Here is a 25,266-nt window from a genome sequence, read left to right as displayed (position 1 = left end):
TGCTAAGTAATAATCCATGATATGGATGTACCACAGTTTGTTTATCCATTTACCCATTGAAGGACATTGGAGTTGTTTCCAGTTTGGGGCTTTTGCAGATAAAGCTGCTATGAACATTCATGTACATGTCATTATGTGAACATAAGTCTTTATTTCTTAGGGATAGATGCTCTGGCATGCAACTGCTAAGTCATATGCTAATTGCATGTTTAGTATTTTTCAATAAACTGCCAATCTAGAAGACATACAAAAAATGAAAAGAAAGTCCATGATTGTGGATTGGAATAATTAATATTGTTAAAATATCCATACTGCCCAAAGCAATTTACAGATTCAATGCAATCCCTATCAAAATTCTAACAGCATTTTTCACAGAACTAGAACAAACGATTCTACAATTTGTATGGAACCACATAAGAACCCTAAATAGCCAAAGCAGTCTTGAGGAAGAAGAACAAAGATGGAGGAATCATGCTCCCTGATTTCAAACTATATTACAAAGCTATAGTAATAGAAAAAAGTATGGCATTGGCATTAAAAACAGACACATAGATCAATGAGACAGAATAGAAAGCCCCAAAATAAACCATGAATATATGATTAATTAATTTATGACAGCCAAGAATATATAATGAGGAAATGACAGTCTCTTTAATAAATGACCAGTTGGAAAAACTGGACATCCACATGCAAAAGAATGAGACTGGACCACTATCTTACACCATACACAGATGTTAACTCAAAATGGATTAAAGAAACCATAAAACTCCTAGAAGAAAATATAGGCAGTAAGCTTCTTGACATCAGTCTTGGCAATGACTTTTTGCATTTGACACCAAAAGCAATGGTAGCAAAAGCAAGAATAAACAAATTAATCAAACCAAAAATCTGCTCATATTGTTTTTACTTTTGAGAATTTAGTGAGCTTTCATGTGTTTGTGTTTTGAGATAATGTGCTATATATATAGTTTTGTAAGATATAACCACTGGGAGAAACTGGGTGAAGAGTACATAGGACATCTTTCTCTGTATTATCTCTGCAACATCTTGTGAATCTATCATTATTTAAGAATTGAAAAATTTTAAGAAGGAGAAGTGAAGTATTGATATATGCTACAACACGGATAAACCTTGAAAATGGTAAAAGAAATCAGTCACAAAACAACATATATTGTATGATTCAATTCACATGAAATGACCAGAACAGGCAGATGTACAGACAGAAAAGTCAATCTGTACTTGCCCAGAATTAGGGGGGAGGAGGGAGTAGGGAGCGCCTGCTAATGGATATGAGGCTTTTTGGGGGGGTGATGAAAATATTCTAAAATTAGATATGCTGATGGTTGCACAACTTTGCAAATATTCTAAAAATCACTGAATTGTATAATTTAAATGGATGGATTTTATGGTAAATAAGCTATATCTCAATAAAGCTTTAATTAAAAAAAACTCTGCTGCTATCATCTTCCTAATGTTAGTTTAAATTTCAAATTCTTTCTTGTTCTTTGTTCATTTTTTATAATATTATGACTTGTCTTTGTAAAAAACCTCTATCTTTGAGGCCAACAAGTCCTATGATCTGTCATCTGCAAGCTGGAGAACCAGGAAAGCTACTGGTATAATTCAGTCCAAGTCCAAGGCCTGGAAACCAGGAGCACCAAAGTCCAAGGGCAGGAGAAGACAATGCTCTGGCTAATGAAGAGAGCAAATTCAGCCTTCCTCTACTTTTTGTCCCATTCTAGCCCTCAACAGATAGGATGATGCCCATCCACATTGGTGAGGGTGATCTTCTTTACTCAGTCTACTGATTAAAAAGCTAATCTTTTCCAGAAACACCTTCACAGACACACCCAGAAATAATGTTTTATCAGCTACCTGGGCATTCCTTAGCACAGACAAGTTGACACATAAAATTAACCATCACACATATGAATCACCTAGGGGAATTCTGTTAAAACGCAGGTTCTAGTTTGGTAGGTACTATTATTTTTGTGCATTTTCTCTCTTTAGTAATATTATACCAAGTAGATGGCTACTTGCAGGGTCAGTTCTTTTGCTAAAATATGGAAACATTTTATGGTGTCCTGGTTTCACTCACAAGTAAAAGTTTAGGATTTAACAAAAATGCTAATTAAAAGTTGAAATGAAAAGACATTAAATCAGGTAAAACAATTTAGACTTGCCACATACTATTTACTTCCAGGTTTGTGGGTTAGTATCCCACTGAGTATATGGTAAAATGTTCTAGCCAGAATTCAAGTCCAAAGAGGCCAATGCAAGCCATATCAAGTGGATCTTTCAAACCACATTGTACCATACTCTCTTGCCTGGCTAAATCTTACAGCTTGAATTATTCAAGCCATTTCCCTGCTTTAAAAATCATAAGGAACTACTGCCCCTTCACATCCAGTTCCCTACCCAACAGATTCTATGCTCCGACTTTGTTTTACCTTTCCAGTCTTTTCTCTCACATCTCCCATTTTTGGTCAAAAGGGGTAACCTCTTGTTCTCTGAATCAATCTTATGGTGTCCCATCTTCCTCTGCTCATCCGGGTGCTCAGCCTGGACCACGCTCCCTCTACCATCCTCCTAGCTGACACTCAACACAAGATTTAAGGTGGAGTTCAAATGGTACCTTTCTCACAGAGCCTTCCCCTCTTCTTTAAACTCTCATGCCACTTTGCTTGCATCTCTCTTGAGGTGCTTATACCTTGTCACATGTTTTAGTTATTAAGATACATGCTTTCTTCCTGTGATTAGATTTTAAGTGACTTCAAGAGTAAGAGCATAGCCTTTTCACCCTTGTGGTCTTCACAGGCATATAACAGAACCTAACAGGCAGCTCACAAATAATTACTGAATGAATATGTAATTTAGTGTGACCAAAAGAGGCTCCCGAGAACTTGAGCTGACTTACTTCCTTAATCCTGGGCCCTTAGACCCAACAGGGGCTCCTGAGTAACCCTTTGCCAGCCTCTTAATTTGCAATGATTGTACCAGTGTTGTCAAAACCTCCTAAGTTTGAACTTAGATTCATCACCGATCTTCTCCTTTGTTCCTAAGTTCAATCAGTCATCAAACTGTTGATTTGTTTTCTGATTCCTGATTTGACCCTTCCTTTCTCTACCATCTCTTCTACCATTCTGGTTAATGCTCTTTTACTTTCACAAAGCCTAATTATCGATAATAAATTCTTCCTGGTTTACCCAATACTATTCCTGTTCTAGTTTATCCTATGTATAATGGATACCATAATACTAATAATTTCATAGTTACAAATTGATAAATGAGGTATGGCATGCATACTGGATCTATTTGGTAGTGCCCACTGTATCTTTAGAGAATTCTGCCCACATCCTCTGGTTCTGGACATGAATAATGACCAGACCTCATCAGAGTATCATGCCTTTCTGGCCACAGCTATTGTTCAGGTTGGCTGAGAGACAGTAAAAGACCGTGTCCCAGTGACATAATTTGAGTCCCTTGACTTGATCTTACCTAAAACCAGATGCACCCCTGCACTTTCTGGTTATGAGAATCAGTAGACGTCCTTTATTAATTAAACTAGTTTGAGTTTGTTTTCTAAGTGCAATAAAGATTTTTAAATAAATACAGTGTGTTAAAGCACTAAACACAGTACCTTGCACAGAAGTATTAGGTATTATTTTTGATTATCCCTATACCCTTGCCAAACTCACATCCAATTCGACCTTTTCTTTTTTTTTACATCTTCCCATACAGACCAGCTAGGATATTTTCCTTATTATTCCCTGCATATTGTCCCTTTGCCTCGGCTGCCCTATCTTCAGCCTAATAATGCCATTCCACGCTCTTTTCACCAATTCACATCCATCACTACTTAGAACCAGGCTAAAAGAAGTGTCCTATCCTCCATTTGAATAGTGGTGGCTCTACACTGTTCACTGCCTTACCTAATGTCTCCTGCATGTGTCTTCCAGTTATTTCTAGCTTGCTTGATTGTACACTGTTCAAGGCAAGGAAAAATATATTCTATGCTTACATATCATTACTATACCCTTTCTAGGTTGAGATTTTGTCATTATTTTCCAAAGCAATTTACACAGTGTTGGACACAGAGTAGGTGTTCAAAAAGGGTCTGTTATAGGAATAAATGAGTGGAATTAAATTTAGAGGGTGTGGTATTCAGTTTAAAGCCTGTTGTCAGCATAGCTAAATTTTTTCTTTTTCTAAGCAAACTATATTCTTAAAGCATTTTCATTACAGCATAAAAATATCACAATGATTCCAACCTCCAATATTCTTCCCACTATGATTTCAGAATTCTTTTAGCCAAAGTTTAAGGAAGGAATATTCCATTAAAAATGATTTAACACAACATTGTAAACTGACTATAACTCAATAAAATAATTTAACACTCAATTAAAACCTATTTTCTTCACATCACACATATTTTGTTAATCCAGTGGGTATTGCATCTGAGGTTTCTTGCTTTGGTAAACTACTGATAATACTAAAGCACTGACAAAGCTATCCTGAGATGCTAGGGGAAAAAAATTGAGGGAAAGTTTTTGTAGTCACGTTTCCTCTCTCGGTTCTAAATGGTAAAACATTCTCTTACTCCAAATAAGTTAGTCTCTACTTTAAAAAGCAGAGTCTTTAAAAACTACTATTTGGAATCAAAGATCTCTGTCTCTTTTTGTTGAATTTAATTGCTGTATGGCTTAATGGAAAGGCCAAGGGCTGGTAAATTTAATCTCAAGATAGCTAAAGATTAAAGTGAATTAAATTTAGTGCCTATGGGATTTTTGATACCTGTTCCAAATTTGTTTTTAATGACATAACTGTCCCGTGTTACATTTGAAATTACATCATAGTGAACTGGTTATGTGTGCTAACAGGAACCAATTCCAAATATTAAAAATAAAAGTGAGGACAACTGTAATGTTACCATTAAGAAAGTGGAAGTAGAAAATGAAAGAAACACTTAGGTTGAATTAGGTCTTACTATGAAAGCTTTGAATAGAAAAACCTGGAAATCATATGTATCAGGTTAACAATTAATTTTCAATAGCATTCAAATCATCATTTCACTTTCTGTTACAAGTGCAGACTAATATATTTTCTGAGAGTATTTATTCATTTTTTTAATTTCAGTAGAAAAATATAGCTCCCAATCACACAAATAGAATTGTACATTTTAAGAACATCTATCAAGAAATGAAACTTACTAGTCATATGTAGAAATGGTTATAGTTCACATTTTAAAGGAACAAGAAATGAAATTCAGTATTCTTGTTTCTATTAGAGACAAATCTTTTTTTTTTTAAACTAAAAGTAATTATAATATTCTCTTGCCTCTGGGGTTTTCCCTTCCACAGTTAATCATCTTTTCTTCCACACCTTCCTTCTAAATGATTATTCCCCCAGCCTTAGAACACTTGACATTAATTTCATATTATTTCACCTTCACAGCTTTCAAAACATTGCCCTGCCCTTGCTTACCTCCACGTGCCACTCCCTTTTTCTTTAAAAAAGAATTGGTTAATGAAGTAATTTTGCTATCACTTTGCCAGAAGGTGCTACCAAGTAATCAGGAAAACATCTTTATAATACAAATTTGCTTCCTTACCTTTATCAAACTTTCAAATTCAAAACACAATATGCTTATATTTCTTAGGATAATGAACACCTATCATTCAAAGGTAGCAGTTCGTTCAGTTTAAACATTTAGAAGACTTGGATCCTAAGCCTTAATCCTTCTTTCTCTGACTCTAGAATCTGTGTCCTTGATTATCAGAACCAAGCTAGAAATTGTCTTATCAAGCTACACCACCAGCGCGGGCATCGGAAACGCTTTCAAAATATGCCATTCATCTCCACATTTAAAGGCAGCCTATTCATACACCCATTATAAACATCATTAAATATTGGTGCTTCAGACTTCAGTTATACGAGGTATAAGTTATCCAATTTATAGGCAAAACGGGGGTGACAAAGAAGCCCTCTTCTCTTCTAAATTTATTTACCAAAGGAAAAGCCAGTCTGATCACATCTGAAAATCTTAAGTCGCCGTTTGTCAAACATCTGTTAGAAAGCCGCTTATTGCATTAAAATAACCGACTCCTAGCCGAATCAGGTTTAAGAGTTTCCCTTATCTACAGTGACCAACCAGACGTCCTTAAATAGATTGTCAAACTTTTATGTTTACTCTTTTAAACACAGAATGGAGAGGATGGCACACAGCGAAAAGTCAGGTCTGTTTCTTAAGAAGGATGTCTTGTGGGGAACAAGAAGCTCACCTGTACACAACAGAGGCGAGTCTTCCCCGGCGGTCCTCACTGAGAGTATGGACATCGACAGACCTTTGTCCTCCGGACTGGAGCACGGGGGGAGGAGGGCGACTTTCTGCGAGTAGTGCAGGCACCTGCACCCCAAGAAACTACAGACCAGTTTTGACTTAAATGATTGTCCTGGTTTAACCTTTGGAGGGACCCTTTAGCTCAGGAGGGGGTTTGTTGTCCCAGACCTTAGCCACCTTCTTCGCAGGGCTGGGGGGAGGGGACGACTAACCACTCTAAAGTTAAGAACCTCTGTCTTTCCCAAATGGACCCGAACGTCCCCCAGCTCTCACATCGGGCTCGCCCAGGGGCAAGCTGAGCCAGGGTGAAGCCGCGGCTGAGGCGGACACAGATCCCGTCTTTGCTCCGCGCCCCTGCCGCGTCCGCACCGCCACCGTGAGGCCGAGCAGGGGACCGTGCCCTGTGGCGGCAGCAGCTCCGCGCTCCTCTCCGCGCCGCCCCGGCCGCCGCCGCGCCGGGCACGGGCGGGGGGATTTTTTCCCCCCGTTTCCCCCCTCTTTCGCGCTCTCGCTCCTGTTCAGCGGGAGAGCCCGCAGAGCCAGGGAGGGAGCGAGGGAAGGGGTGGAGGTGGCGGCGGGGGGGAGGCCGGAGGGGCGGATCCTGCCTGGGGGCTGATCCCTCCTCCCCTCGGCCGGGCTCCGTGGCGGCAGCGGCGGCGGCGGCTCCATTCCCCCTCCTCCCCCTGTAGCGGCGGCGGCGGCAGCCGGGCCGGGGCCCCAGAGCGGGCCGGGAGGGGGCACGGCGGTGGCCGCGGAGGCCAGCGCAGTAGGAATCTGCGCTCCTCTCCCAGGGCCGCGCCGACCTGCTCGACGGAGGGCTGGCCCGCGCCCAGGGGCCCCGAACGGAGGGGCCGGGCTGGCGGCTGAGGTAATGGGGGCGGCAGCGGGGCCGGACGGAACGGGAGCCGGGGCGGGGGCAGCGGGGCCTACGGGGACCAGGGACTGCTTGGGGTTGGGGAGGGAAACAGGGGACTTCCTGAGCAGGGCAGGGGCGGCGCGAAAGCTCTCTCCTAGAGCGAGGGCGGCGGCGGGGAAGAAGAAGGCGGGTGAGGGGGGAGCTGAAAATCGAGGACCCCCTCCCGCAGCCGCCATCTTGTTTCCCTCCCCCGGCCCTGGAAGCCGAGCCGCCGAGCCCCGCCTCCGCCACGCTCTCCAATTGGTCAGTCCAGATGAGAGTTCCACCCCTTGAGCGTCTCTTGGCCCCACGATTCCTGCTGACGGGCAGGTGAGGCGGCCAATGGACGCTCGCCTCCGTGCCCCGCTTGTTCGCAGGAGCTAGCTTTCTGAGGGATCGGACTCCGCGTCAGTGCCTCTGGCGCGCTTGCCCCCTCCCTTCTGGTGAGGAGATGTTATTTCCCTCCTTTCTTCTCCGAAGGGTCAAGATTCTTCTGGAAGAGGTGCCCCTTTAAAGGGGCAGGAGACTTGGCCAGGGTCCTTACTTGTCTCATGAGTATCTCGTGTAGAGTGCAGGGGAAACAGTCTAATTGCAGAAACTCCTCATTCGTCGCGGACCTGGGTGAGGTGGGCCAGTGAGGGCTCAGGGGGTGCCGAGAAGATCTCTGGGGATGTTGTGGAGTTGTGTACGTGGGAAGGGCTGTGTGGGATGAGAAACTCCCGCCAAAAAACTAGACTGTAAGCTCCTTGCGGGCGAAACTGATTTCATTTTCCTCAGCAGCATTTTCCTTCCCCTTCTAGAGTTTTCCCTCCAGTGTATAGAGGCTTGGGTAGCACAGCAGAGCTCTCTGTAGATGCTTGCTGCTTAGTTGAGATACCTGCTACGAGCTGCCTAGGTAGCGATAGGGAGGGAGAATACACAGTGGCTTTAACAAAGGAGGGGCCACACCCCCTCTCAGAACTATTTCAGGTTACTATTGAGGTAGATTTTCACACCTCTGCAAGTGTCTCCATGCCCTTGAAGGGATGGGGGCAATAAAGTAGGTCTGTTGGCCCAGGTTGCCCCCCAGGGAGTTGGCATTTGTTAGGCGGGTAGTAGCCAAGGGCCGCTGGAACCTAGACAGGATTCCTGTGATGATTCTGTTTCCTTTAGTTCCAAGTGGGGTGTGTGCCTACTTGGCACTGTTCCTCAGTCAAGTTGGTTTTTGTTTGTTTGTTTGAGTCACACTTTGAGTTTGGAAGGCCTTTTAAATAAGAATGTTCGTAATACCTTATTAACAAATAGCAACCCTTAAGTGATAATTTTATTAAATTCATTTACTGATAGAGTATGGGGGCACAGAGAGATTCATTGACTTTCTCTGGGTCACACAGGGCCAAGATTAGACCTAGATAACCCCAGAGCCTCTTTTTGTACCCGACCATGGTATCTCTGGTGTTCTTACATCGCAGGGAGATGAGTTGAGCAAATCAGAAGATCCAGGTTTGAATTGTAGCTTTATTACTTACTAGTTTTAGGTTGAGTGACAGCTTTCTGAGCTTCTGTTTCTTCCACTGTAAAATGGAGATGAGAATATCTTTTCTACCTTCCAAGCTAGTTGTGAGAAATACTAAAAGTAAAAAGGCTTTGTAGTTTGTAAAAGTGTGCTAAATTATCACCATCTCCTCTTTATAGATAAAGGTGGTAGATCCCACAGCAAGGGTGACAAATTCTGTTTTTCTCCTTGAAATCCTCTGCCTATTCATACTCTTCCAGTCTCTGCCCATACCACAGGACACCATATCCCCAAAGGTCTTTCCTGGTACTGATGGTCTCAGTAACTGCCTACCACAGCTCTTTATGAGCTTGTCATAGTTCCCTCCATCCAGAGAATGATGTGAGAAAAATTTAGAGCTTTCTCTTTGTTGCACAAGGATAGACTGGGTATATTTTGGGAGAGAGGGACTTTTGGGGTAACAGAATGCATTGAAAGTTTACCTCAGATATTGCCCCAGTTAACCTGGCCTTAGATCCACTGAGGGTCCCAGATAGACCACTTATAACTTCAGTGACACTTGGACCACTCCCAGAGCTTCCAGGGTTTCTGCTTAGAGATGTGCACTAGCCAGTGCATCCTGAATGCTACCTTTTGCAGACAAAACCTTGCATACGGTAGTTTGAAGTCCTTAGACCACAAGTGGTAGACATTTTAGGTGCCTTCACCCCTTCACCCCCAGCATGGTCAGGGGATGGGGTTTCTAATCATGGTAAGATAGGTTCGGAGAGGGCTCTAGACCTGTGGATTTTTGATTCCCCAGTGGGGCCATCGTTCATGTACAAAGCTTGTAAATGGATGCTGTCTTGTTTTTTTATTTAAAGCTCTAACCACCCTCTCCTCTTTCATAATTAGCTGTTCCACAGCCTTATGTACATCATTAGGACATTAGATCTCTCCCCATGTTGCACTGTACTGATTTGTTTACTTCTCTGTCCCTTCAGTCAGACAACTCCTTGAGGGCAGGGATCATGCGTGTTTGATTTCTCATTTCATTTAACTAATACTTATTAAGTGCTTACTTAGGAGCCAGGCACCATTCCATGTACTGAAGATACAGCAGTGACAATCTCTCCTCTCATTGAGCTTACATTCTAGTGGAAGGAAGCAAACATACGTGAGAAATAGGTAAATTACATAGCACAGTAAACAATGGTAAGTGTTACAGTGAAAAAAAAAGCAGGGTGAAAGATTGCTGGTAGAGGAGAGGGTTTTGCAATTTTAGATAGAATGGTCAGAGAAGGTCTCACTGAGAAGCACTGTTTGTGGAAAAACTTGAAGAAGGTGAAGGAGCAAGTCATCTGGATGTCTGAGGGTCAGGATATTCAGACAGAGGGAACAGCCAGTTTGCTTGGTGGCTACTTGATCAGATAGAAGGGTGAATGATTGCATGCATGCCTGAACATCCAGATCACTCACAGTCTCCTGGCCTTCTCTCCTTAGGCCTATCCCTTTGGTTCCCAGGTGCCATGAGGAAGCCTCGCCGGAAGTCGCGGCAGAATGCCGAGGGCCGGCGCTCGCCATCCCCCTATAGTCTGAAGTGCTCACCCACCCGGGAGACCCTGACATATGCCCAGGCCCAGCGGATTGTTGAGGTGGACATTGATGGACGTTTGCATCGTATCAGCATCTACGACCCACTCAAGATCATCACAGAGGATGAGTTGACTGCCCAGGATATCACGGAATGCAATAGTAACAAGGAAAACAGTGAGCAGCCTCAGTTCCCTGGCAAGTCCAAAAAACCCTCATCCAAGGGCAAGAAGAAGGAGTCCTGCTCCAAGCATGCATCCGGCACTTCCTTCCACCTTCCACAACCCAGCTTCCGCATGGTGGACTCAGGCAGCCAGCCAGAGGCACCCCCGCTGCCTGCTGCCTACTACCGCTACATTGAGAAGCCACCTGAAGACCTGGATGCAGAGGTAGAGTACGACATGGATGAGGAGGACCTTGCCTGGCTGGACATGGTGAATGAGAAGCGGCGAGTAGATGGGCACAGTTTGGTGTCGGCAGATACCTTTGAGCTGCTGGTGGACCGACTTGAGAAGGAGTCGTACTTGGAGAGTCGCAGCAGTGGGGCCCAACAGTCACTCATTGATGAAGATGCTTTCTGCTGCGTGTGCCTGGATGATGAATGCCACAACAGCAATGTCATTCTCTTCTGTGACATCTGCAACCTGGCTGTACACCAGGAGTGCTATGGTGTCCCCTACATCCCCGAGGGCCAGTGGCTATGCCGCTGCTGCTTACAGTCTCCCTCCCGGCCTGTGGATTGTGTTCTCTGCCCCAATAAGGGTGGCGCCTTCAAACAGACCAGCGATGGGCACTGGGCCCACGTGGTGTGTGCCATCTGGATTCCTGAAGTCTGCTTTGCTAACACTGTGTTCCTGGAGCCTATTGAGGGTATTGATAACATCCCGCCTGCCCGCTGGAAACTAACCTGCTATATCTGCAAGCAGAAGGGGCTAGGTGCAGCCATCCAGTGCCATAAGGTGAACTGCTACACAGCCTTCCACGTGACGTGTGCACAGCGAGCTGGGCTCTTCATGAAGATTGAGCCAATGCGTGAGACCAGCCTCAATGGCACCATCTTCACAGTGCGCAAGACCGCCTACTGTGAGGCCCACTCACCGCCAAGTGCTGCCACTACTAGGAGGAAGGGTGACTCCCCTGGAAGCCTCAGTGAGGTTGGGGATGAGGAAGGGCTGAAGGAGGGCTGTGGGGAGGAGGAGGAGGAGAAGGATGAGGTAGAAGAAGAGGAGGAAGATGAAGGTCAAGGTGGGGTAGGCAGCTCCCTCAAGGGAGTGTCCAAGAAGAACAAGATGACTTTGAAGCAAAGGATCAAGAAGGAGCCAGAGGAAGTGGGCCGAGAGACACCCTCCACTGTCCCCATGGTCGCTGTCCCACAGATACCCTCTTACAGGTGAGCCTGCCCAGGAGGGCTTCCCAGGAACTTGTGGTTTCTTCTTGGGCTGATGTTGGCCCTAAGCCAGGCTTCCTTCCCCAAGGTTGGTGAATATCTGTTCTCTTCTGTGCTCTCAAATATAGACTTCTCCTTTGGGCCCTGGGCTCGCCTGGCCTGGTTTGTGGTTTTGATTGTGCCCTTCAGAGCAATGTATTTCCTTTGGTTCAGAGTGAGACAGATACTTCAATTACTTAGAAACCCAGGATGTTTAAGGCAGTATTTTTTAGCAGGGCACAAGTGGAATTTTGGACAGGATGGTAATTAATTATTAGGACTGTCCGTATATTTCTCAATGTTTAGCATCCCTGGTCTTTGCCTATATGTGTCATTTGCATTCCCATCATCATTAACTGGCCTTTGTGACAACCTCAGATGCTGCCCACATATGTTTCCAGTAACCCTTTTGGGGATAGAATTATTTCCAATTGAGAACTACTGTTTCAAGGGGTCAGTATGAGTATCTGCTGTCCCGAAGTCTCTGTCCTGGAAATAATGGGGACTTTGTGTAAGGGGATGGTCATGTGGGGAAGATACACTATTCTCCTGAGAAGCTTTTAGAGTTAGAGGAAAGAAGATTACTCAGCTCAGTTGTGTAGCTAAGTTACCTTGGCCCCCACTGAGTCTGTGGAGAAACTGTTGTACCTGTTTTAAACCATCAGAGAGGTAGCTGGAGCAGTTGGAGGGATGGGAGCTAGGCAGAGAAGCAAGAATCAAGGAAGATTTTCCAGCGAAGGCTTATCACACTGATGATGTTCATTAAAAAGTATACAGTGTTAGAGCAGGAAGGTATCTTGAAGATTATTCATCTAACATAGTCCTTGCACCTTCTCCCACACCCCTAGATGAAGAAACTGCGGCCACAGGAGGTAAAGTTGTTCACTCCTTTATTCATTCAACAAGATGTTTATTGAGCACTTACTATATGCCAAGTCCTGTTCTAAGGGCTGAAAGGAACCAGGGGAAAGTGACAGACCTTGGACCACAGCTGGGGCTTATGACATTTCCAGGTTCTGCTCCTGCTGTCTGTCTCCTTGATGTAAAGGATAGAGAGAAAGTACTAGAGGGCAGTGGGGAGTATGTGAGCAGAACAGGCATCCAGACCTGTCAGTCTGGAAAGGAGACATGAGCAGAGAAGATCGGGGTGAGGGGCTCTTGTGAGCCATGGCTGGAGTTAGAATCAGTCAACTGGAAATGGGTCTTCTAGTCACAAAACTGTTCTAGGCTCCCCTCTTCCCTTAGGTGAGTGGGTTCTTGCTTAGTTCCCCTCTGCAGGGTGGTTATGCCCTGGGGCTATACTTTTTGGTTGTCAGGTCTGCTCTCATAGGTGGTGTCTTACAGGGACCAGCACAGCATGGTGGCTAAGAACCAGACAGACCTGCATTTGAATCCTGCTTCTATCACTACTTACCTATGTGATCTTACCTATATGATGAGTTACTTAACTTCTTTCAGCCATAGTTTATTTGTAAATGAACCTACCTAATAAGGTCATTGGGAGAAATAGATGAAATAATGTGAGTAAAGCACTCAGCACAGTGCCTGGCAAATAGTAAGCGCTCAATAAATGGTGGCTACTGCTGCTGCTGCTATTTTATTATTATTATTCTTTTCCCCACCTGCACAAATGCTGTTGGGACCCTCCATGGCCAAGGGGTTGTAGAGGGAGGGGGCTGCCTGCATCTGGGCAGGTGTGCTTGGCATGGGCGTTGGTTGGGGAATCTGTCCTTTGGGGAAAGGCCTAGGCCTTGACTTTGTAAGCTTGGCTTTGGGGCAGGGATGTCTGACCATGGAAAGACACAAGGCCTAGGTGAGCAGTGTCCAGCTCGACATGAACATCCTTCTTAGTGTCCATCTTCTTGTTTAGCCCTACTTATCTTCCTTTCAGTGGAAATACCACAGGAACACTGAGCCAATTTGGGGACACAGCATGGTTTAACAGAGAGATCATGGGTTCAGATCCTGCCTGGCTTCACCATTTTGTTAGCTGCATTAGTGACTTTGACAATTTATCAGCCTCTGTTCCTAAGTTGCCTTTCCATTTTTTGGAACATGGGAATAATGTGACCCACCTTACAGTATTGTCATTAGGGTGGAGATTATGGGCTCTCATGAATTCCCTTCCCACCTATTCCCCCCCCCATGTGTTATTGGCTTAAATTCTGACCCCAAGTCTATTTTGGAGTAGTTTAGCCAAATAAGTTTTCAGATTCTCCATCTTCTTACACCTTTATATCCTCTCCCCCTCCATTTGGTTCAAAATTAGGCATTTTTGGTTACTGAGATTTTTTAATGAAAAGCCAGAGGTCAGACAACTCCAAGGGGTTGCATTTTGGCTCAGAAAGCTGTAGCCTGCTGTATTCCTACTTGGCTGTAGACTACTCCCTGGTCTGGTGGGACCCTTAGCCACAGGGGGCAGGTAATAGTGACCACATTGCCTACAGCTTACTCAAGTTCCTGTTCTCTTTTGCTGCTCAAGAGAAGAGGGCAGGTGTTGGGGCACAGGCCTGTTTCTCAGAGTCCAGAACTGCAAGATCAGGGTTCCTGGCAGAGGGTTCTTTTGGTGGATCAGAACTGCAAGGCAGGAGGTGGAAAATCAAGTGAAATATCTCATGCTGAATCTGAGCTGCTTAACTTTGCTGTCCTTTTCAAGCCTTTCTCTGAGGTGAGGCATTTGACTACTTTATTCTGTCTTCCTCTGTAAGGTTCAGAAATGAACCAGAGTATGGAGAGGAGGCTGTAATCTGGGCTGCCCACTGACCCTGTCTTTCACTTCCCTGTACCTCTACTCAAGGTTGAACAAGATCTGTAGTGGTCTCTCCTTTCAGAGGAAAAACCAGTTCATGCAGCGGCTTCACAACTACTGGCTGTTGAAGCGGCAGGCGCGGAACGGTGTTCCCCTCATCCGGCGCCTGCACTCTCACCTGCAGTCCCAAAGGAATGCCGAGCAGGTAGGTGAAGTGGTGATTTGAGGACAGTGGAGGGAGGTGGAGAGTGAAGAAGGAGAGACGGTTGGTGTGCCCCTCCATGAGCACTCTGCAGAGCTTTGCCTATAGCCATCACCCAGGTGCTCCATCCCAGGAGCTACCTCCAGCACTGTAGAGCTCTTCAGACCAGACAGCATCTACTTCTGGGTGATAGAGGCTTGGCTTGGAGCAAATTCTAGGGGAGAGTGGAGAGCAAGCCCAACTTGCCCTGTGTGGAGGGAAACCTTTTAGATATGATGGAAAGGAAGAAGGCTGGGAGAGTCAGGCAGCTGTGTTGCAAGAGTTAGGAAAAGGGGCACTTTCCTCAAGACATTATACTGCTGTCTGCCAAAAAAAAATTTCATAGAAAATACACAGATTAACCATCTAAATTGTAGCATGCAGCCTGCCCAACTGTGGTGGCCTTTCAGCCATTAGCAACTGGAGTTGCTGCATGTTTAGTATTTTTTGAGACAATCAATAGAAGCCTCCTGAGAGACTGTTTTGTTTTTTTCTGGTTTTTTTTTTTTTGGTAACATATTAATCTCTTTCCTCCTTCACTTGTTGCATTACTTCCACCTTTAGGTATTCCCATACCACTACTTCAGAGATGAAGGAAGCCTTTCCATGACTCTGGTGTCCTCTGTGTTCTGTCTGATTTCACTTTTGCTTTTTGTAACTGAAGTCCTGAAGGGAGGGTATATATTTGATCTCTCCTTGAAATGGTCTGCCTGCTTCCCTGTAGCCTCCTCTAGAACACCAGTGACCCCCTCCCAGCCCAGCAAGTCTTTCCTCACATTCTCAACTTATAGACCATTGGACTGCATTTGACACCATGATCTCTTTGTCTTAGAGCCTCTCTGTGACACATTTTTCCACCTCCTCTATACCTCTAACTGCACCCTGTGCTGATCCTAATTCTTCCTCCTTTATGGTAACATTCCCGGGGGCTCTGCTGCCTGCCTGTCAGTTTGGAGAGCTTGTCCACTTTCATAGTTGTCAATAACTGTGTGGCAGTAGCTTCAGGTTTCTTGTCTTGTCCCCTCCCTTTTTTCTGTCCTCAGTCCCTCTGAGGCAGAGGAACTATAGATGTCCATGTAGATGTTGTTTCCTATAACTCAGATGTTGGAAACTGAATTCATTATCTTCTTTCCGTAAACATATTTCCCCATTATTGTCATAGAACTCTTCTTCCTTCTGACCTCAGATGTTCCCCACCTTGGAGTTACTTTTGACTCTTCTCTCCATAGCAAGCTGCAATTAACCATCCCCCGATCTCTTTCAGGGCATTTATCAGTATATTGCCCTTTGTCTTCATTTCACAGCCACTCTGCTCACCCATCCCGCCCCGCCTCTTGATTTCAACAGTAACTTTCTAGGTGGTCTCTAGCCTCTAATTCTTTCTTTGCTCTACAACTGGTATTGTCTTACTTAACCATTTTCCATCCTGTCATTTCCTTTTCCAGCATATATTCTCCCTCTCCACAGAGGCCATGTCCACGCTTTTTGCTAGCTGGATCTTGGGTCTTCTTTGGCTTTTGTGGTTCTCCAGTTTCTTTGCTCTGGCCAGCCCATTTTTCTTAAAAAGCAAAGGATCACCAATTCTGCCCCCCTGCTTCTGCCCTCTGCTCCCTTCAGTTCCAGAAGAGGGCTTTCTTAACTGCTTCATTCATCCATGTCCATCACTGCATGTGAAAACCCTAGTAAGATTGCTTCTCCCAGGAATCCCTGACCTAACCTCAACCCACTGAGATCCTGTCTAATTTATGTCCTCTTAGCATTTTATATTCAGTTTATCTGTTCAGTTTTTGTTGTCTTTATGCTGCTGTGCCCTTGTGCATCAAGCCCTGGACCTTTTTCTTCCCTCAGCTACACTGTGACTTCTTTTAGGGCAGGAATCATGATTTTGGTGGTGGTAGTGGCGGTGTTTTAAAGTGTGTTCAAGTCAGTTAAGTACAAGCTTATAGTAAAAACTTTGCTTTGTTTCCTTGCCAAGTCAAAGCTCTACGGTGAAATTCTTTCCACCCTTAGGTATCTATTAGCCTCCTTCTGAAATTCTTTCCAGCCCTGAGGATGCACATCTGCTCCCTGATGTCCCTGGGGGTTGGGAGAGCAGTCCCAGCTCTCAGGCTAGCAGTGGTTATTGTGCTACAGTGAAGAAACATTGTTATAAGGCTGGGGAAGCAAGGAGGAAGGCATGGGATATAGAGGGAGTGGAAGGGCTCTCCAGGACCATGCGTCCAGAAAGGAGACAGGGCTCTTACCTGCTGAGGCCCCATGAGGCTTGAGCAGGGAGGGAGAGGACTTTGGGCAGGAAAGTTCCTTTTTCCTTTCCCATCCTTCCTGCAGCGAGAGCAGGATGAGAAGACAAGCGCAGTGAAGGAAGAGCTGAAATATTGGCAGAAGCTCCGGCACGACTTGGAGCGGGCTCGGCTGCTAATTGAGCTGATTCGGAAAAGAGAAAAGCTCAAGCGGGAGCAGGTAAGGAGGAGTCCCCAGGGCTCTTGTTCAAGATGTTTCTCTCCTACTGTCAGTGTGGCTTTAGGAGACCCAGGAGCCCCTGCCTGGTATCAGCTTTCTCACCTTTCTGCCCAGCACTGTGGGCTTCAGGGCCTGTCTACTCTGCCTTGGGTGTGATGCTGCTGATAACTTTGAACTTTGGGGTTTCAGCTACTGGTGGCCTCTAGCATAAGCTTAATATCATATGCCTGGGCCCATCCCTGGATTTTCTGATTTAGGAAATCTCAGGGGGAGCCTGTCCTTGAGTATTTTGAAAAGCTTCTCAGGCCGTTGTGATCAGTGGCAACCTTTGGCCTGGAAGCTTCTGAGAGTTCTCACTTGGCCCTTACAAACTTATTGTCTTGAATCATTTTAATTTTCCAACCTCTGTTGAAGGAGATTCTAAGCCTCTGAGCATGGGGAATGTTGAGGTAAGTAGTGTAGCATAGGAGTTAGGAATATGAGCTGTGGCACCAGACTGCCTGGGTTTAAATCCTGACTCTGCCACTTACTCCTTGTGTGACAGTGAGTAAATTGCTTAATCTCCTTAATACCTAAGTTTCCTTGACTATAAAATGAGGATAGTAATAGAATCTGCCTTATAAGGTTATGAGGATTAGATGACTTAGTTTATATAAATAGCTTAGAACAGTGCATGGCACATAGTAGGGCTATAGAAGTGTCAGCTGCTGTCATCATCCGTATTGATGGTCTTTGCCTCCCTGAAGTGTCCACTGTGACACTCTGCACATGACAGAGAACAAAAACTCTTAATTGAATGGATGATGAGCCAAAACTGTTCTATCTGGTCCAGGAATAACAGCTGTTACTCGCACGCCTGGGTTAAAGATGTTCCTTTTTCTCTTTCTCCAAACTCTGCTTCACTGTTCAGCCCCAGCACAAGTCCTTCTTTCATGGACCTGTAGCCTGAATTTACACATCTGAATCTGGGCAGCTCTTTCCATATTTAGCAAGGGTGGGCATGGAGGACATCTCAGGATCTTGTCCATGGATTGAACCGTCTGTGCTGTCCCAATGCTGGTCCCACAGCTGAGCTTTTCTTCCCATTTTTGGTTCAGAAGAACCTAAGGGGAAAGGAAGCAGGCAGAGGATATAAGCAGGCTTGTTTTAATATAGCCAAGAGATAGGAACTTCTCTTAGTCTAATCCATGGCTTCCCAACCTTTTCACATTGGGGCACGTATCAAAAATAACATTTGTACAGCATACTGCTGCAAATATGTCAGGCTACTTGCTGCCTGACGGGTGAGTCCAGAAGTCCTGTTCACTCTAGTTGGTCCAGACTTACCAGGGGCCAGTGGGATAAATATCTCAGCACGCAAGGTAGGAATTCTGGCCCAACGTACATTTTATGTCATCAGTGTGCCCTTGGACTAAGTTAGACCTCAGTTTAAATCCTGTCTGTTCTCTTCTAGCCAGATGACCTTGGGTTACTAACTCCTCATCATATTCTTTTCAAACCTCAGATTCCATATTTGTAATATGGGGGTAATAGTTTCTCCTTTAGGGCTATTGTGATGATTGACTGAGGTGATGTAAGTAGAGAGGCAGTGAGGCTTAGTAGTCAAAAGCACACTCTGTGAATCCCAGTTCTGACCCTTAATAGCTGTGTGACCTTGGATCAGTCACTTGTTTAGTCTCTTTGTCTTAGTTTCCTCTTTGTAAAATACCTCATTTGTGTGTGAATGTTAATTTGGCACTTAGTAAGGACTAAGTACAATATTAGCTATTATTACCATAAGCTTTGGTGTGGTGCTTAATATATGGGAACAGTTTACAAAGTGGTCGCTGTTGGTGTCATTATTTCTGCACTGAGGGTTGGGTGATAGCTCCTCAAATACTGGTCAGCTTCATATCCTGTAAAAATTTGTACGTGATTGATGAAAGTCAGGTTATCAAGAAAAAGTTTGGTGCCACTTTGGGAGGATGTCCTGATGTCTCTCCACCTTCCTCATAGGTCAAGGTGCAGCAGGCTGCCATGGAGCTGGAGCTGATGCCATTCAACGTTCTGCTGAGGACAACACTGGACTTGCTACAGGAGAAGGATCCCGCACACATCTTCGCTGAACCTGTCAACCTGAGTGAGGCAAGTTCCCCCTATACTTTCTGAGCAGTGAGCCCCTCCTGAAATGGAAACAGGGTGTGAGGAGGCCAGGAGATGGCTGGGCCATAGGGGTTCCTGGCAAGGCTAGTAGACTTATCCATGGTGAGGGCTCAGTAGGCCAGGGTGGGCCAGGGCCCTGGGACTACGAGTGAGCCCAGCATGGCCAGACCAGAAAACGGGGAGGCAAGAGTACTGATGAAGGGTGCGCCTGTTTGGCTAGTAAATGGTTGTTGTAATTGTACAGGTTTTATATGTTTAGGTTCCAGATTACCTGGAATTCATATCCAAGCCAATGGATTTTTCTACTATGAGGCGGAAGCTGGAGTCCCATCTGTACCGCACCTTGGAGGAGTTTGAGGAGGACTTTAACCTTATAGTTACCAACTGCATGAAGTATAATGCTAAAGACACAATTTTCCACCGAGCAGCTGTCCGCCTGCGGGACCTGGGAGGGGCCATTCTGCGGCACGCCCGGCGGCAGGCAGAGAACATCGGTTATGACCCCGAGAGGGGCACCCACCTGCCCGAGTCACCCAAATTGGAGGACTTTTACCGCTTCTCTTGGGAAGACGGTGAGAAGCCTGAACAGGTGGGGAGGGGAGGGGGCATGAGGAGGCGCAGGTACAGGGCCCAGAGAGCCAGAGATCAGGGTGGGCCTTGGAGCAATAGGGTAGACTCCAGGAGCAAAGCTAGGGATAGGCACAGGCTGGGATATACGTGCTTGTGGCTGGAATAGTTTCAAAGGTTTGAGTTTAATTCACGGAGCACTTGAAAAGTAGGAAAGAGAGGAATCAGGTACTAGCTATCTGAAAAGCTAAAGCTTCATCAGGAGTTTTTCTCTCCTGGACTCCCCCTGTGTGGCATTGAAGCATAGGGCAGTGGGAGTGCAATGCTGTGGGTGTCTGGCTCATTCAGAAGAGTGCAGGTAGAGGACCAGAAAAATGGAATTGCCTCTGAGACCCCCACTCTACCTGCCCCTGCTTTTTGCTTCTTGATGGCAGCAGCCAGTCACCACAGCCGGAGGATTGCCAGGCTGCCTCGTGTCTGCTCCATGGAGCCCGTAATCATGACTGTGAACTGCTTCCTGCAGATGTTTCCCAGATTCTGACCTTGTCCCTGTGTCTGCCCTCTGGGCAGTGGTGTTGGCCAGGGCCAAGGCCCCACAGTGACACTGCTGGAAGCCAGTGGCCCAGGCATTACGGGAGAATATTTTGCATCCAAAGGAATCAGCCCCCTCCCTTCCCCTTGCCCTGGGCTGGGCAGGTCCTTCAGCCCCTTCTGTCCTCCCTTTTCCCTGGCAGTGGACAACATCCTCATCCCAGAAAACCGGGCCCACTTGTCCCCAGAGGTGCAGCTGAAGGAGCTGCTGGAGAAACTAGACGTAGTGAGTGCCATGCGGTCCAGTGGGGCCCGGACCCGCCGTGTCCGCCTGCTGCGCCGGGAGATCAATGCCCTTCGGCAGAAGCTGGCACAGCCACCACCACTGCAGCTACCATTGCTGAACAAGACTGTGTCCAATGGGGAACTGCCAGCAGGGCCTCAGGGGGATTTGGCTGTGCTGGAGCAGGCCCCACAGGAGGAGCCAGAAGACGATGGGGACAGAGGTGAGAGACATTCACGGGCAGGCAAGGGGCTGGGGGCCAGAGTAAGGGAGGGTTAAGGGAAAATCCCATCGTGGGAGCATCCTTCCCCAACTTTAGGTCTGATCCTTGTGGGCAAACAGAAGCCCTGGGAGGGTCACACTTCCATGCATACCTAGGGATAATATCAAAGTATTTGACAATCAGTAGAGACCAAAATTCATCAGTCAGAGTAGATGTTGGCTGTTGTATTGGAGGGGGCTCCTGAGAGCCACTGATAGGGATATTTAGTTGCCAATTGTGAGCAGGTTCAGGGAGTTTCAGATGCTGGGGCCCAGAGGCTGTTTGCTAACTAGTAAAGAAGTATTTCAATATTTTTCACCTGATATGGTCATATTGTACATACCAGTTAAATATTAGCTCATCTTATACCATGATATAGAGAGGCTCTTAGAGCAGGTTAGATTGTGGTGTTGGGGAATGGAAAAAAAAAAAGTAAAGATGGTCTGGGATCATGGCTTTTATTCCAGCTGGCCAAGTCTGCAGGCCCATGCCTAAGCAGAAGAGCCCAAAACTACAAAAGATAGCTGGGGGAAGTGGTTCTCAGAGACCCAGGGGCCTTATCTGAGTTGCTTTCCATCCTCTCCACTTTGTTGGGGGCAGAATTGCTTCTTTTATACCAGCCCTTGGATCTGAGCCTACAGCTTGGGAGGGCCTCTCATCTGCACAGTCCAGAAGGTTGGGAGTTATCCCCAGAGGAAAGGGGGCCAAATTGAGGGAATGGCCTATTTTATTTTAGGCTGGCGGAGAGCAGGAATGAGACTGAGAGGTCACATTTAGCATTAGAGGGCTTCGTGTCCATTGTGACCCTTCTCAACTCCCCATATGGCAATCAGCATGCCACTTGTATCCATCCCCACTCCTGGGCTGAGGTGGTGCCATCATGCCCAGTGGACCTGCTGCAACAACTTCTAGAGGTTTCAAGAAATTTCTAGGCCTCACCTCCCAGAGATTCAGGTTAGGGAAATTGTCTCACAAGTTTCAGTTTTTAAGTTTCAAGGTGGTAGGTGAACAGACGTGTTTGGGAAGCACTTTCATTTTTCCACATCTGTAAACTTATTCTTTCTGCTTGTCCTGCTTGCTTCACTTGGGTGATCTGAAATGAAATACATTGACAGATGGGAAAACATCTGTGTCTAATGAGAATTGTAGATCCCTAATCTGTGAGGCTGAGACTTACCTAACTATTGATTAAGCAGGGGGTTTTAGGCTTTCTGTGGTGTAGGGCAGTGGTTTGTAACCCTGACTTTATCAGACTCACCTGATAATCTTTCAAAAAAAAATATGTATATCTTTAGTGATCTGGTCTCAATTGGTCTGGGATGGGACCTTGGCATTGGAATTTTTAAGAAACTTCTGAGGTGATTCTAATACATAGCCAGAGTCTAGAACTACTACTGTAGACACATTTTAGTCCTACATCCTCTTTGCCTCAGACCTAAGACCTGGCATGCGTCTCACGCCTTCTAATAGCCTGTGCTTTTGGTTGTTAGTTATCAGTGTCATTATCTGACTTATAGCGGCAGACTTTTTCTAAAATGTTCAAGCAGGTTCTCTTTTTCTCTAACAGATGATTCTAAACTGCCTCCCCCACCAACTCTGGAGCCCACTGGGCCTGCACCTTCCTTGTCTGAGCAAGAATCCCCTCCAGATCCCCCCACTCTGAAACCCATCAGTGATAGCAAACCTCTAAGCCGATTCCTGAAGCCCAGGAAGGTGGAAGAAGATGAGCTCTTGGAAAAATCACCTTTGCAGCTAGGGAGCGAGCCCTTACAACGCCTGCTTAGTGACAACGGCATCAGTAGAGTGTCCCTCATGGCCCCCGATACATCCCCCACCAGTGCCCCACTCAGTGGTGTGGGGCGCCGCACATCAGTCCTCTTCAAGAAGGCCAAGAATGGGGTGAAGCTACAGAGGAGCCCAGATAGGGGACTGGAGAACGGCGAGGACCATGGTGCAGTGGGCTCTCCTGCCTCTCCTACCAGCATAGAGGATGAACGGCACTCCCAGAAGCGGCCGAGGAGTAGGAGCTGTAGTGAGAGCGAAGGGGAGAGGTCCCCGCAGCAGGAGGAGGAGACAGGTGACCTCTCCTGTGCCTTCTCTCGCTACTTTTCATCTGCTTTCCTGCTTTGCCTTGCCAGCCAGCCCCTCCCCCAGTTGACTGCCTCCCTAATGGCCCCTGAGGATGCCAGTAATAGCACTGAGGGCCCTATAGTTCACAGGCCTGGCACACAGTTAATGGCCTGGGGAAATGGGCTTTAAGCAAGTGTTTTGACAGGGCCAGATTTTGTCAGGGGTTTTCTTTGTCCCGGGGGATAAAATGCTATATATGATGAAATGGTTCTTGCCTTTGTTTTAGTTCATTTATTTCTCAGATTTATATTAGGTGTTATTGTAGGCCCTTCAATATAAGAGTGAGAATCAATAAATAAAACAGACAAATCTCCTCCCTTGTAGGATAGGTAGGTTAAAAGCAAATGAGTAAGTTGTACTTTATATTAGAAGCTATAGAGAAAAGTCCATCAGGGAAGGGGAATAGGGGATGCTGGGGTGGTATTAGAAAGGGTGGCCAGGGGAGCCCTTCCAAGGAGGTGACATTTGAGTAAAGATCTGAAAGAGCTAAAGGCGTGAGCTGTTTGGGTATCTGGGGAAAGAATGTTCCAAAAAGATAGACTAGCAAGGGCACAGGCCCTGGAGGTGGAAACATGCTTGCATGTCTGAGGAACAGTGTGATTGCAACACAGTCAGCCAGGGATGGTAGGAGATGAGGTTCCAAAGGCAAGTAATGGGGGCTCGCCACTGAAGAGTTCTTACTGCATGTTCAGTGCAAGCTGGTCACTGGTGGGTAGTAAACTAAGTCAGACTCAGTTCCAACTCTGAAAGAGTCCACTGGGGACACTAGGTGGTCTCCCGAGAGGCAGAGATGTCACAGTTCTGGATAGTTTGTGGTTAAGTGTAAGGTGACAGCACTGCTAGTGGTGTTCAAGGAGTAAGAGCTGGGGAAGTTGGAAAGTACTCACAAGGAGACAGTGCCTTAGCTGGCCCTGGGGGTGAGGACAGTAGAGCGGAGTAAAAGGCTTAGGCCCTGGTGTGTGGAAACAAGGACAGAGTCCCTGTGAGGAACAGTTTGGAGAGAGGCTTCCTGGAGCATCAGGAGCCAACGCTGTAGGCAAGGTGGGCCAGGATGTGCAGGACCTCCATTGCCAGACAGAATAGTCTTGGTGAGATATGGAAGGCTGGCTGGCTTGGCAGGGAGGGGCCTGCTCTTGGCTTTTGCTCCTCGTGTCCCTCTCATGTCCTGTTATGTGGTGGCTTTGGGCTTTGTGGCTAGCACATGCTTTTCTCTCTTCCTGCCTAACACTTTGTTGCCAGCAATACCTTTCCATCCTGTCTGGCCCAAGCTTCCCTGTATTAGGACAGTAGGTTGGTGTTAAGAGTCAAGAGCTTGAGGCCTGGAGTTAGGCGGACTTGAGTTCAAATCCCCTCTTCTTACCAGCTGTGTGTTCTGGGGCAAATTAATCAACCTCTCTGAGCCTATTCCTTATTTCTAATATGGGGCCAGTGATATCCACATTGCAGGGCTCTAAGGATTTGAAATAGCCTACATAAAGCACTTGGGATATAGCAGTAGATGGTAGTGGTTATTGTTGTCATCCTTTGAACTGTGTCAGGCACAGCCAAACAGCACTGAGAACACTGTGCACTAAAATTAAAAAGTCGTGCTATTGGGAAGTAGATCTAGATATCAGGCTCATGGAGCCAAGAGGGCCCGCTGCATGGGGTTATTGCTAGAATCTCTTTCTCTTCCACCATCCCAGCTACCTTGCACTCAGGAATATTTTTACACAACCCTAGAGGAGTCTCAGAAAAACAGATGTTGATCCTTTACAGATGAGGCACCTGAGACACAGCTGGCTTCCGTGATTTAAAGCGAGATCATAATGTTAGAGGAATAACCAGGTTAGAATCCAGGTACATTGGCTGAGACACCTGCTCTTATAGATGTGACTTGCCTCAGTTTTCTGACTAACATATATGTGACTTAGAGCTCCTGAGCTCTTGGCTCAGCTATGAGACTTACAGGATTCTGGATTGTGGCTGGGAATTGGATAGATAGGAGAGTTAAAGCCTCCACAGTAGATGAGAGTCACATTCCTGTCCCTGGGGTGACCAGTCTTCATTTGCCTCTGTAGGGCTCCCTGCTATAAACAGACCTTCCCTCATCGATACTTAGTAGCATTCTCCATAAGTAAGAAGTACTACTGTCACTTCACAAAAGGAAAAGCCAAGGCTTAGAGAGGAAAAG

At 46.1% G+C, this 25,266-nt stretch overlaps 1 protein-coding gene and 1 long non-coding RNA gene across 5 annotated transcripts in view; one reads left to right on the top strand and one right to left on the bottom strand.

Moving 5' to 3' along the window:
* Nucleotides 1-6,636: 6,636 nt before the first annotated feature.
* The window catches only part of BRPF3 (bromodomain and PHD finger containing 3), a 33,510-nt gene continuing 14,880 nt past the window's right edge, over nucleotides 6,637-25,266 (top strand). The window contains exons 1-8 of one of the 4 annotated variants that reach the window (XR_012062178.1): nucleotides 6,637-7,208; nucleotides 10,213-11,692; nucleotides 14,526-14,682; nucleotides 17,047-17,178; nucleotides 19,174-19,302; nucleotides 19,580-19,892; nucleotides 20,622-20,924; nucleotides 22,531-23,040. Coding sequence is in view for 2 of the 4 variants with exons in the window: in XM_031688461.2 (XP_031544321.2) it covers nucleotides 10,239-11,692; nucleotides 14,526-14,682; nucleotides 17,047-17,178; nucleotides 19,174-19,302; nucleotides 19,580-19,892; nucleotides 20,622-20,924; nucleotides 22,531-23,040 (2,998 nt within the window). In the remaining 2 variants the exon portion in view is untranslated. The remainder of the gene's footprint in view (nucleotides 7,209-10,212; nucleotides 11,693-14,525; nucleotides 14,683-17,046; nucleotides 17,179-19,173; nucleotides 19,303-19,579; nucleotides 19,893-20,621; nucleotides 20,925-22,530; nucleotides 23,041-25,266) is intronic. The other 3 variants (XR_012062177.1, XM_031688461.2, XM_072945127.1) reach the window with 3 other exon arrangements.
* On the bottom strand, nucleotides 8,715-10,881 carry LOC140687711 (uncharacterized). The gene is made up of 3 exons (XR_012062179.1): nucleotides 10,787-10,881; nucleotides 9,792-9,863; nucleotides 8,715-8,788 (listed from the first exon to the last, which is right to left on the bottom strand). It is a non-coding gene; the product is annotated as an uncharacterized lncRNA (long non-coding RNA).

The sequence above is a fragment of the Vicugna pacos genome, chromosome 20, assembly GCF_048564905.1.
Source record: "Vicugna pacos chromosome 20, VicPac4, whole genome shotgun sequence".
Classification (NCBI taxonomy): Eukaryota; Metazoa; Chordata; class Mammalia; order Artiodactyla; family Camelidae; genus Vicugna; species Vicugna pacos.
Note: the sequence above shows the minus strand (reverse complement) of the source record. Positions and strands in the feature narration are given on the sequence as shown.